This window comes from Phoenix dactylifera, chromosome 1 (assembly GCF_009389715.1).
Source record: "Phoenix dactylifera cultivar Barhee BC4 chromosome 1, palm_55x_up_171113_PBpolish2nd_filt_p, whole genome shotgun sequence".
Classification (NCBI taxonomy): domain Eukaryota; kingdom Viridiplantae; phylum Streptophyta; class Magnoliopsida; order Arecales; family Arecaceae; genus Phoenix; species Phoenix dactylifera.
The window spans coordinates 40,014,395-40,027,848 of NC_052392.1; the positions used below are offsets into that span (position 1 = coordinate 40,014,395).

Here is a 13,454-nt window from a genome sequence, read left to right on the forward strand (position 1 = left end):
TCCACTCCGTCTTGAGGCTAGCATGGATAATGACCGACTAGACCCATACCTGACCCACTACCATTCCTAATGAACCTAAGCTATGCCCTAGGGACTGCATGAAAATGATGACTCTTTCTTGATTCATGAGCACAAATATGGCGTTTCTTGGAAAGCCAAGTGATGGTTGATCTCCATTTTTCGGACTTTTGCAGCTAAAAAGTGTATCATGCCTTGAGATTAAAATACTAGCTGATGGGATTAGCATGTGCCAAGACCAGCACGAAGACAAAAAGTCTTGACTGATTGGTTAATGTTTGAAAAATATGCTCCTTGGTTGAGCTGGCTAGGAGTCTTTGATAAGCTTTGGACAATCTATGTTATTTTTTTAATCTTATAATGCCAATGGGGATAAGTGGTCCAATCAAACATTAGTAGGCACGCAGGATGGCAACATCTAGTATAGTTTCATATTTTCATCCCCAGGAACATAGGTGGCGTGGCACTTAAAGCTCTAGTTTCTTCATGAAATTCTAGTGTGTATTTTTGTGACATAATTCTGTTCTGTTATCTTTTTCATGTCAAAAGTTCCTTTCTGAGAGGAAACTACCTTCATAGCTCGTGACTATTTCAAGGCATGCACCAAGGTAAAATGATGTTAATACTTGATTTTAGAGGAGAATAGTCAGTTATAGTTTGTTGAAAGCCTACTCCATGCATTAAATAATTTTGGAAACCAATATATTTCCCAGAAAATGCTTGTATAAGCTTTTCAGCTTGAGACATCATGGAGGAGGCAATGGCTGTCAAGAAATCATAATTAGAGTTAGTGCCATATAGGGGTGGATACAGATCGGATCAAAAATTCATCAACCTAAATCTAACCTGTTTATTAAATAGATTTAAATTTTATATCCGGCCCATATAATCTATTTATTAAACAAGTCAAGTCAGGTTAAATGAATTAAATAGATTTTTAACGGAATAAATGGATTTAAATAGGTTAAATGAGTTAAACGAGTCAAAAATAGATTAAACAGATTTTAAACAGATTAAATGGTTGGGTTATGACGTGGTCCAATTATTAAATAGATCAAAATAGGTTAAACGAATCAAAGATTTAAATCTGAATCCAACCTATTTAATAAACAAGTATAGACAGGTTAATTCATTTATGACTTAAATCCATTTATATCAAATCTAAATCTGCTTAAAGTAAATCATTCATAAATCAGGTTGATGGATCGGATCATAAATTTTCACTCTAGTGCCACAGAAAACTATTGAACTTATATAATATTTTATATAACTTTTGTTCGTTGAATTTTATGAAAAATACATTTACATCAATACATGTATATTAATGTGTGTCTACATGCAAAGAGAGTGAGAAGAATTAATAAAAACAACATACACGAACAACTGGTAAGCAAGTAATTGCATCCCTCCCCCTCGTGAAAGGAGGTTTTAGTTTTGAATCTAAGCTATGCTGCTTCCATGTATTTAACCTAGGCAATTCTAATGGATAAGCGGCACTCTTATAATAGTATAATATATATTATATTGTATTATTACATTATAATAGTATAATATATTATATTATTGAAGTAATACATAATTATAATATAATATATTCTTATTATAATAATATTACAATATACTATTAATAATATAACAGGATAATATATTAGATTATATTATATTCTTTTATAAAAATATATTATAATAATGTTATATTATTATAATATAAACATATAATATAATATTATTATATTACATTAATACAATCTAATATAATAATATTTAATAATAATATAATATTATTATACTATAATATATTATAATCTATTATTAGATTAGATTCGAATTCGTTATATTATATTACAATATATAATATAATATAATATTATAGTAATATTGCACTATTAATAATATATTATTATATATATGTTATATTATTATGCTATAGCATTCAATATTATATTATACTATAATATAATAATATTATTAAAATAATAATATTTAAATATATAATATTATATTTTATTATGCAATATTATGCAATATTCTTTATTATCGTTTTTATATTTTGGTTGCCAAATATATATTAAATTTAGAAATATGGTTACCAAATAGTAATTAATTTTTAATAAAAATTTTAATTCTAAAAACTTTATTTTTTGAAAGCCCTACTTATAAAAATGCTAGTAGCAACGGCAATCCAAAGAGGACCGGAGAGCACCAAAATAACCTCTATTCCATCTCTCCAATCACCAAAATTTCACCAATCATATATTCGGACGGACCAAATCAAACCCGATTTGTCTACACACTGAACGCATCTGGTGGACTCGCACCGGATTTCTCTGGGCAGCAAGACAGGGGAAGAAATAGAAGAACAGCAGCCAAGGAATTTCACGGTCGGCACTGCAAAGAGGACAACGACGGCGAAGCCATGAAGAGCGGCAGAGAAGAAGAAGGAAGGAAGGAGATGAGCAGCGGAAGCTCCAGCCCCAATCTCGAATGGCGATTTAACCAAACCCTCAGGAACGTGCAAGGGTTCGTCCGTTCGATCTCCCCTTTTTCTCCATCCTATGATTTGATCTCTTTTCCTTTGTCTAGATAACCGGAGACTTCCCCAGAACTAAATCCGGATATTTGACACGAATGCTACTGATACTCCCTTTGGTTTTGGGTCAGATCGGAATGCGTTGATGGGTTTTATTAGTTTAGTGTTCCTATGATCGGAGATTGCATAAAATTGGGATCCTGATAGATTTCGATGGCAAATTCGGAGAATCTATCTAGTTTTCGTGCCAAAACGAATTATTTAGTGTCTACTGAAATGAATTCACTATCAGATCTGCCGATTTATGTTAACTTAGGATTGCTTTCATGTTGTTTACTTCGCGTGTTCTGATGGAATTTAGGACTGAAACTGTCTGGTTGGGTAGTTGTGTGTGTTTTCCTATTTGATTGCTGGTTTGTTATGTTATTGTTTATCTGTAGAGGTTCGTCAAGCTCTAGCATGCCATTGGGAATTCCAATTTTTGTCTAAATTCATAGTTGGGAACTTTACACAGTTGTTGGTAGGTTTCTTCATCTAAATATTGAAGTTATGCTAATATTTCATGCAAGGAAGAAAAAGAAGAAAAAAAAGAAGATAATGATTGCATCATGTAACTGGAAAGGCTGTATATCTGATCTGGAGTGATTGAATTTCCATATATATGGTTGAATTCTTTGACGAGGTGAAATTTGGATGTTACTATATTCATCTGGTTTTAGAAATTGGTTGTGGTTGTGCTTAATTTTTATCTGACTCCACTATATATACTTAAAAAATTTTATGTCCAGTGTTTCAACTTAACACAATCATGGTACTGCTCAGGCTACAATTCTTTTCCACTTAACTATCTTTTAGTCATGCATGCAAAGACAAGAACGCATGGATAGTAATTCCTTGGTCAAATTTCTTGATGCTTGATGTACTATGCCTGTCCAGCAACTTTATTGATATACTAGAACCCAAAATACCACTTTTTTGGCACTGAATCAGAAAAAAAAAATTATACTCACTCCTATCGTAAATTAATAACTTTGCTAGCTGTTACATTAATGAAACTAGAGTTCTTCCCCCCGCCTCGCTATTTTAGCATTACAACTCTTACTGGACATTATGGACTTTAATTTAGAATCCTCTGTTCATATGGTCTAAAAATAAATATATTATTGCTTTGTCATATTTTCCTCTGCATCCAGGATACTTAAAGGCCGCAGTTTTCCTGGTAAAGTTTTGCTGACACGCAGATCTCAGCCTATGAATGAATGTGCCTCTCCTGAACACTCTCAAGCCATTGAAAGAGGATACTCTGAAAATGATCATGAGCAAGGTGAACATGCCGACATGTCTTTTGAGGTAATACTGACTCTATCTACAGGTGTTTACTTTTAAATAGATACAGCACTGGGATATATTGATATATCAAGTACATCACAATACAGGAAGAAATTCAGAATTCAGGCAACACAACTAAAAATACTACTCAAAACTCTAGTACATCACCAACAAACAATGCAACTACATCCCCAGAAGTCCAGAGATCTGTTTCTGCAGCTAGAGCTACAGATTCTGCAAGACTTACCAAATTCAGAAAGGAATTGTCTAGACCAGCTGTCATATTAGGTATATTTTCTTGCTTCTGACTTGTTTGCTTTTCTTCCAGACCATGGTAGCAGAATAATCGAATCGAGCAAATTGCATCCTAGTTAGGTTTTCTGATTTTCCAATAAATGATGTTTATCTCATTATTTGATTTGGTTAAGTTCTTTCTATGCATTTTCATAGAGGATCCCATTTTATTCTTGATGTATAGTTAACTTTGAAAGAAAAATGGTACTGCTCTATTAACCACTAAGTTCCATCTGCATAAATGACTTATCATGGATATTATATGTGTCTCTATATCTATATATATGCCTGATGCTAGCAGTCCCAGCTGTTCACAAAGAGTGAGCTAAACATCATGAATGCACAAAATGAAGAATATCAAGTTATACCCTTTAGTTTCATTTATAACATGAAGGTGTTGGATGTGCCTTCAAACCGACTTATGATATATGCACAGAAATTGTAAATTATATGATAAGCAAGCAAATAGTGATACATTATGGAAAGGAGCACTGCAAAAAAGGGATGATGCCAGCTAGTTCTCCTAAATAGTCAAATTGTAATATTAATTGTGGACACCACTTAGTTGTATGCAAATTACCCGATGAAGATTCCACGATCATTCTTTTCTTGAGAAATTATCATGTATAGTATTTTCATCAAAAGGTTTTCCCCCCACCTTTCCCTTTGGAGGGGCTTAAAATAGAGGAAGTTGTGAAAAAAAGTATGAGATGATACCAAATTATCAATATGGAGCATGATGGCTATGGTTATTTTATGAGTCACTAAATAAACAATGATCACTTATTATTTATTTAAAAAAAAGGTTGTTGCAGTACATTAGGGTCCTGCCATTGTAGGGTGGGCGGATCAGATGTATATAGCCCTGTCCCCATATGTGGAGAGGCTGTTTCTGTGTTTCAAACCATTACGCCCAAGTCACAATGGAGCAGCTTATGTGGAAAGGCTGTTTTCGTGTTTCAAACCATCATGCCCAAGTCACAATGGAGCTGCCTTACTCTTGTGCCAAGGCTTGCCCTCTTCACTTGTTATTTGTATGAACTATAAATCTAAAATTATTTAAATTGCCCCTAATTCCTAAACATCAAGCTTGATGGTTGAACATCCACATCTCAACCATCCAACTTTTCAACACTAAGGCCCACAACCTCATGGCGACTAAAGGAAAACTAAAGTGCCATATTGTTCTCTCTCTCTCTCTCTCTCTCTCTCTCTCTCTCTCTTTATGATCATCTAGAACTTCTTTGGAGTAAAATGCATCCCATGGCGAACATTTGTATCTTTTTTTCCCTCACTTACAATAAGTTGGATCTATATATGTTCAATTTGTCTCATAAAAATTAATCTCCCTTTTAAATGACTCTTTGTAAGTGTTTGTCCTATAATCAAATTTGTTTGGAGCATCTGGCACTTAAAAAACATAATCATCCTTTTGTTTAGCTTCATCAACTTTCTGCTTAATGGCAGTATTTAACCTCATCATTTAAGCTATCTTCCATGGGTTGGGCATTGAATATAGATGCGATGGTACCTTCATATCCCACACTTACCCTCTCTCCCTCTTGCAGTACATTAGGTGGCAGTTTTCTCGTTCATTTAGTAAGTATAACCATTTTAACTTTTTGACTCTTGAATGCTTCTATTGTCCTTAATTTTTGGGATTCTAATGATCTTCTGTTGTGGATCAGTATTTGCATTTGCTTAATTTAGTCATATTTTTTTCCTTAAAAGTACAAACCAGTAACTATGCTTTTTAGAACTGAATAAGCTTTTATTTGTATCCTAATGTTGTATATATTGTATATGTGGTAGAGAAATTGCGCGAACTAGCTTGGAGTGGTGTACCACCATATATGCGCCCTGATATATGGAGGCTTCTGTTGGTAAGCGACCTTCTATGATTTTGCAAATTTGTTGATGGTACTTATGTGATATTTATGGCGCAAAATGCCAAATATGCCGTTCTTTTCTAGGGCACTAACTTCAACAGCCTGCTTGTGCTATGTATTGACAATATGATATTACTACAGGTGTTTCAATTAATAATGATACTTGACTTGCTCTTAGAGGGAACACTATCATGAATTTCTGTTTCTTTCACTATAAAAGCAGAAGGTAAAGTTTTACATCTTTTAAATCAAGCAGTTTTTGTGACTCCTATCAGGAAGTAGCGATGACTGATGGTATAGTTTAGGCCTGACCGGAGCCTACATTATTTATTTCTGACATATGACTGCGATCCTCAGACCTGGGATGATATTGCCCTTTTTGTCTTAGCAGCTAGGCCTTGAGGTTTTTTAGGAAAGATTGCAATTGAATCACTTTTTGCAAATCGATTGATCTGCCTATTTACGTAGACTTTTGGGCCTAACTCAACTCCCCAAGTGAGTCTGCTGCTGCTGTGTGGAAAACTTGTCAAGTTGATTCCTTACCCAGATTTTGGGCTTGTTATTCTATTCAGGATTACTCATGTTTAAATTTTGTTCTTTCACATTATGTTGTTTTCTAGTAACTGGGTTTTGTCAAACTGAAGTTTACTCTCAAAATCCTAGAATGAAGAACAAGTTTATCTATCCATTGTTTGGTTTGATTTTACCATCGATTTCATCTTTGCTTAAGGCAAAATTCACTTGAAGGACCTCAGAATTTTAATAATATATGGTAATGTGTTCATCAATATGATAGATTTGTTCTTGTTTTGCAACATTGGAGTTGCAAGTTCCCTCTTTGCTCTAATCCTATTTCTCCATTCAGAAAAGGTCCCACACTTTTGTTGTTGTAATTAGTTTGAATATTGTTGAAGAGCAAACAAAAGGCACTGAAACATGATAAAAATTTTATCATTTATTGTTAGCACAATAAAAAAGGCTGACATGAACAAGTGCCAATAGACATTCTAGTGTAAACATGCTCATGTTATGTTTTGACCTAGTTCATGACACATGTTTCATATATTATACGCGATATGCTTCTTGGTTTCTGTTCTTATATTTCAGCAAAAGGCATTCCTACTCAAACATTTTTGTGTTATAAAGAGCTTCAATATTAGGCATTAGATGCATGCATGCAAATTCATCGTTTGCCTGAAGAAAAAGCTTTGCATCTGAGCCCAACCTCTCATCTCCTTGATCTAACAGTCAGGCTTCTTGTAAGTAGGAAGGAACAACAGAACATGTGCCACCACTGCTAATATTTGCCAATCTAACATCCATGCTAATTCAATCCACAAAAGCAAAACTTGTACATTACCTATTTCTCCACAATTCTTTTGGGGTGCATAGGGTTACCAAGTTGTCTCATAAATGAACCACCATTCTTGTTCATTATTAGAGGTATGACTTTTCTCTAGTTTCTAATTTGATCAGAGTATGGAGTCAAGATATGTAATCTCGGTATCGGGTACTGAACCGGTAGGTTACCAGTTTGGTATAGTACATGAAGAATTATAGATCACAACAATAAAAGTATAATACTTGTACCAGTTTGGTATAGTACACAAAAAATTACATATCACAACAAGAAAAATAGAATAAGAACCATCTGGGGTGGACGTATGAAACTTTATTAACTAATTTTTCTCCGACAAGGGCATTGTTTTTTTTTAAACTTTAGGCATTAGAAAACTTAACTATGGGACTGGAAAATCCCATTGTTGACATATTTTGCCTCTTCTCAGACAACCATATATAAAATTGATGTCAGTGAGAGCTGCATACCTTGTTTGAAGCACCAGAAACAAGGATTTTGACTAAAGCTTTGCAACTAGAGCTTGGCGTATTAACCACCCATTCGCATTGGCAATTAGCATGTTGTTCCACCATTTGGTGATAGATCAGCAATAAGGCAAAAACTGTATCTGAAAAGGACAACAAACAAAGAGAGATTGAAATGAACATTTGGAGAACGCCTATACCTTCTTGGGAAAGTTGGCCAACCAAACCTGGAGGAAGTGAGGAGCATTGCATGTAGTTGGCAGGTGACTGGTGAGACCAAACCTCTCCCTCCCACTCACTAACAATCTCAAATAAACACTTCTATCCATGCCTTCTTTTAATTGTGTTATCTACTGAGAGAGAAGGTGTCAACTAGAATATGTTCTTCTTTTTTGTTTGGGACTGCGGAAAATTCCAAGATTTGGACTACCTGACTCCTCTTAAAACATAGCGTAAGCTTCTTTTTCTTTTTTTCTTTTTGTTTTTTAAGAAACTCGCAATGGGCATATTGGTTTGATTTTTTATTGGCTCTAAGAAAATCAAGCTACCTTTTGATTCCCACCTGTTGAACATTCATAGCTTTAATTATGAACATATTATGCTATTACTGAAGTCCTTTCAGCTTTTCATCTTTGCTTTCATCCTTGTATTTCAACTCTACTTAAATGGTCTTGCTGGATGCTTTTATTGGTAACTCCATTTTTATTTATAAAAATCCTTCTCCAATGCACTTGTGCATATTGAATGTTCTGTTGCATATTTGAAATTTAAATTTCAGCTGACAACAGGGATATGCACCACCTAATTCAGATAGACGTGAGGGAGTTTTGACTAGGAAACGACTTGAGTATGTTGATTGTGTTTCTCAGTACTATGACATTCCAGACACAGAACGTTCAGATGATGAGATCAGCATGCTTCGCCAGGTTTCTGTTGAGCGTCTCCTATTGTTTTTTGATTTCTCCATCAGATGCATTTAGAAGGTTTTCTGACTCTCTGCATCGTGCTATTTCCTTCTTTGGTGATCAGATTGCTGTCGATTGCCCAAGAACTGTACCTGATGTCCCTTTCTTCCAGCATGTACAAATTCAAAAGTCCTTGGAGCGCATTCTCTACACATGGTTAGATTTCTAGTCTTACTCTAGCATTTAAGCAAGGGGGCTTGTGACTGCAAATATATTTTTAATGGCACTATGTTGCAAGTGTTTGGACCAAGGTTTTAAGCAACATGTGTTGGTGCAGTGCCATGCTAGTGCTTGGCACACACTGGCACCGATGGGTCTTGCGGTGTTCCAAGCATTGTCATGCAGCTGCAGCACATGCCACTCTCACTGGCACAATATGAGCTGAGCAGCACAGAAAGGCAGGGCGACACCTAAATTGTGGTTTGAACCTTACTTTTGGATACCCTTTGTAATACTTTTCTAATGCTCCCAATGTACTTGTTACATGATGTACAAACCAGTCATTTGATCGAACTGTTTGGATAAATAAGAAAGGAAACATCTATACTTAAATTTAAATAATGTTTTGGTATGTTCTATTTTTCCTCTGTAAATTCTTATGCTTAAGTATGGTAAATGTAGTCAGAAGGTGCAGTAAACATGGCTTGTTTTCAGAAAGATGTAGGCTGTCATTATAAATGATGTAACCTGATTTTTTTCTTCCCAGGGCTATTCGTCATCCAGCAAGTGGATATGTGCAGGGTATAAATGATCTTGTCACACCATTTCTAATAGTATTCTTATCAGAGCATCTAGATGGCAGCATGGAAAGTTGGTCAGTTTCAGATCTTTCTCCTCAGAAAATCTCTGAAGTAGAAGCTGACTGCTATTGGTGTCTTTCAAAACTGCTTGATGGTATGCAAGATCATTATACATTTGCTCAACCAGGGATTCAGCGCCTTGTTTTCAAACTGAAAGAGCTAGTGCGGCGAATAGATGGTACCTCCATCTTCATTTGAAGTCTGTTTACTCCTTGTATCTTGTGTTTGCCATTATTTTTTTGCCATATGTCTATCTCTCTTAAGCATTTGCATCTGCGTATACATCCGTTCATGGATCTGACTCAATTCCACCATAGTTGGAAGTACATAAATCAGTCCTGTGTTTTTACTCGGGGGGTTATCATTTCACAATCAAATTTATCTAATTTATATGATCTCACAGGGAATTAATCTTATAAATTTTTGGCTGCTTTAACATCATAAGCGATGGAATTATCATTGACAAAAAGTATTATTATAAGTTTGTAACATTTGATTACTTTCAATCCAATTATACGTGAGAAACATTCTAGAAGAGTTCTCTAAGCTGATGTTCAAAGGGATCTTTCCCTCTTCTGCAAAGCACAATCAGTTGCCTGTAGTTTGCTTGCTTGCATTTTCATTTCCAATAACTGTTCTATAGCTTTAGTTTCATAAGTTCAGAATCCCAATGGTTTAACTTTCATATCTTGTTCTAATATAAGAACCTGTATCAAGACGCATGGAGGAGCAAGGGCTGGAATTTCTTCAGTTCGCTTTTCGTTGGTTCAATTGTCTTCTGATACGCGAGGTTGGCTTTCTGTTTCTTATTATTGTTTAAGATGATGCTTTTGTGATAATAAGTAGCTAAATTAGTGTTTTTGACTTTGTAGATCCCTTTCCATCTAGTTACACGTCTATGGGATACTTATCTTGCTGAAGGAGATGCATTGCCAGAGTTTCTTGTGTACATATCTGCTAGTTTTCTGTTAACAGTAAGTTTGTGTTTCCTCACTTGAGAGCTTCAAGTCTCATGGACCAAGAACATAAGTAAATTTTGAAGATACAGATTTGATGCATCGATAAGTAGCTATGTTTGCATTCCATTTTCTAATTTTTGAGCCAGCCAGCTGGTACAACTAAAATGAAACACAAATCCAAATTACAAATTTAAGTGACACATCATGCCTGCAATACGCCTTTTTCTCTGATTCCTACATTGTTCTTCCTACCACCATGCTTGTAAATTTGATTATCTACTGACCTGGCTAACCAGTAAGGCAGTAACCCTCTGGATATATGCTACACGACTTTATGTGCTACTGCTTCCAAATGAGATTCAACAGCCAACGATTTTCTTTCAGTAGGTTTCGCAGATCATCCGGCAGTACCATCATTCCATTAAAATATCTAACAAAACATTGAGCATCCATCTCTACAAGGATTTTCCTCTTTGAATACTGCATAGCTGTCATTTAACCATCTCTGACAGTTGGATATCTGCACCATGTATCCTTATAGCCTACAAACTATAAAATGTGGAATCCAATCTCATCCCTTAAAATGCCCGTCCCCAAATTTGTTGTCTAGAGTACAATCAGATGCATTTATGTTCAATTTTAACCAACCTGTCGGTATCTTTATCATTTTGGATGCTTCCTCCAACTTGGACACAGGATATGTAGCACTAGGTGATCCATATATGACATAATCCTTGCTGCTAGGGTTGTTGCTTTTCTGTTATGTTTTCAGTGACCATTTCCCGATCTCCCATGGACCATTATATGCTGCATGTTTCAGCCATGCCACTGAGGTCCTCCTCCCTCCCTCCCTCCCTCTCCCCCTCTCTCTCTCCCTCATCTTCTTCGTGAACTGGGGTGGTGATTGGTGAAGCCTGCATTCACTTTGGCCAAGAGTAAAACCATTCATTCTATCCTGCCTTCCCAAACGATCTCTTATTTCCAGCGACCCACAATCAAGAATATGTGCTCCGTGAGTCCATGGTCTTCACTAGTAGTCATGAGAAATTGATTCACCTTTTCACAGTTCCTGAACTAATCAGCAGATAATCAAACTTTCTTGCTTGAAGAATTGGGAGGATGTGATTCCTGAACACCAAGTTCTTTTGGGATACGAAGAACACCCTTTAAGATGGATTCAGATATCCCAAGAAAAAGGACTGAAGAATCGGCAATCTCCTCTAGCCCTCCTCTTTCTTAGCTCCGATCAACTTACCCACGAGATAACGGATAAATAGGGGTGGTTGGGTGTCCAAACAGGATTTACACCTTTTTGTAATTCCTGTTCACTGTTGCAAGAATACTGCTACTGACTCCATCTCCTATCCCTGCTCGATTCCTCGGGCCTATGTGGAAGTCAAGTTTTGGTGCAATACATGGGGGTGTATGGGCTTCACAAGGGTTTTGGCATTCTCAGAGTGCCACTTAGCCCCCGTTTAGAAGCAGGGAATGGAGCAGGGACCTTTATCTTTTTTCCTTCTGCAGTTAGTTGCTCGCATAATTGTTTGTCATATCTAATGAGATTCTAATAAGTTCTGTCTACATGTTTCAGTGGTCAGATAAACTCCAAAAGCTTGATTTCCAGGAGATGGTCATGTTCCTCCAACACCTTCCCACACAATACTGGACCCACCACGAGCTTGAGATGGTGTTGTCTAGAGCTTACATGTGGCACACTATGTTTAACAGCTCTCCCAGTCATCTGGCCAGCTAGACCAGCAATTTTTATTTGCTCTAATGCCTGACATTTTTCCCCTTTTCTTTCTTTCTTTCTTTTCTTTTTTTAATATTTGTGGTTTCCTCGGAAGTGGGTTTGTTTCCATAGATCTGTATTAACCTTTCCGGCGAAGGAAAGCTGAGCTTTTCATTTGCATCCCTGCCTGTAATTTATGTCTGTAATTTTTACATCTCCAACTTTTCTATGTGTAAAATCTTTAAAAGTTGTTGAATTGATAAAATCGCTAGCCAGAGAGCAAACTTGCTTGGCATTATGCTGATTTCTTCTTTTGTGACTTGTCTCGTTTCATCCAGTATCCTGAGCCTGTGACGTGCTACAAGGGTTTTGTGCTTTGACAAGGAGACTGCATTACCATTGCTGCTGTCAAATTCCTCTTAGTTAACTTGTATGGCATTTGCTTGATTTTTATTTATGCTGGTGATTCATACATGGAGAGAGTGTGCAAACCATGAAATATTTGCCCTGCTATGGTGCCTCAGGCCCAAGTAATTATTCATGACATGGATCATATATTTGGATGAAAGATTGATGGAGTCCTTTCCTCCGAAAAATACCCAATGGAACCACCATCCGCGCAGGTAATCAGTTAAGAGTGGCAGTCATGAGTGAGGTGTTTTAAGTCACTCTAAAATTCGAGGTACTATGGCAGTGTATAATACTACGGAGGGCAGCTCATGTCATGAAGATTTTGGTTTTAAATCGCTGTGACTAAGGAAATGAGAGATGTACATCAACTTATTACCAAACGGTATGGTAAAAGCTTTTGGGGCAGGTGATGATTTTTATTTTGGTAGAAAGAAGGTGGTGACTACAATTGGCCTTGTCCTTAATTTTGAGTGGAACGATAAATGGAAGAATGTGAAGGTTATGATGGTTATTGTTTGACAGGATCTTCTGGCTTGGGGAGGGAGTGCATTTCTTCCACTAGGGATGATCCATTTTTTGATAAACATCGATAAATAGTTAAAGACTAGAATTATTGCAGAAGTATATAGCAACCCCAAATGATTTTCCTTTGCATCAACACTTGTGTAAATTGCAAAATTTATAAGGTTATATATGTAAAATC

General features: G+C 36.0%; 1 protein-coding gene across 1 annotated transcript; it reads left to right on the forward strand.

Annotated features, from left to right (window-relative positions):
- Positions 1 to 2,231: 2,231 nt before the first annotated feature.
- On the forward strand, positions 2,232 to 12,654 carry LOC103706032 (TBC1 domain family member 22B). The gene is made up of 10 exons (XM_008789970.4): positions 2,232 to 2,538; positions 3,742 to 3,898; positions 3,985 to 4,165; positions 5,984 to 6,054; positions 8,673 to 8,810; positions 8,914 to 9,005; positions 9,556 to 9,827; positions 10,354 to 10,439; positions 10,522 to 10,623; positions 12,200 to 12,654. The coding sequence occupies exons 1-10, from the start codon at positions 2,435 to 2,437 to the stop codon at positions 12,359 to 12,361; spliced, it is 1,365 nt and encodes a 454-aa protein (XP_008788192.2). The 5' UTR covers positions 2,232 to 2,434; the 3' UTR covers positions 12,362 to 12,654.
- Positions 12,655 to 13,454: the final 800 nt, after the last annotated feature.

Excerpts from the sequence above, each read along its gene's own strand:
- LOC103706032 (XM_008789970.4), top strand. The coding sequence starts at position 2,435 with ATGAAGAGCGGCAGAGAAGAAGAAGGAAGGAAGGAGATGAGCAGCGGA. Across the intron at positions 2,539-3,741 it reads ACCCTCAGGAACGTGCAAGG|GATACTTAAAGGCCGCAGTT; the intron begins GTTCGTCCGTTC and ends CTCTGCATCCAG. Across the intron at positions 10,440-10,521 it reads ATTGTCTTCTGATACGCGAG|ATCCCTTTCCATCTAGTTAC; the intron begins GTTGGCTTTCTG and ends TTGACTTTGTAG.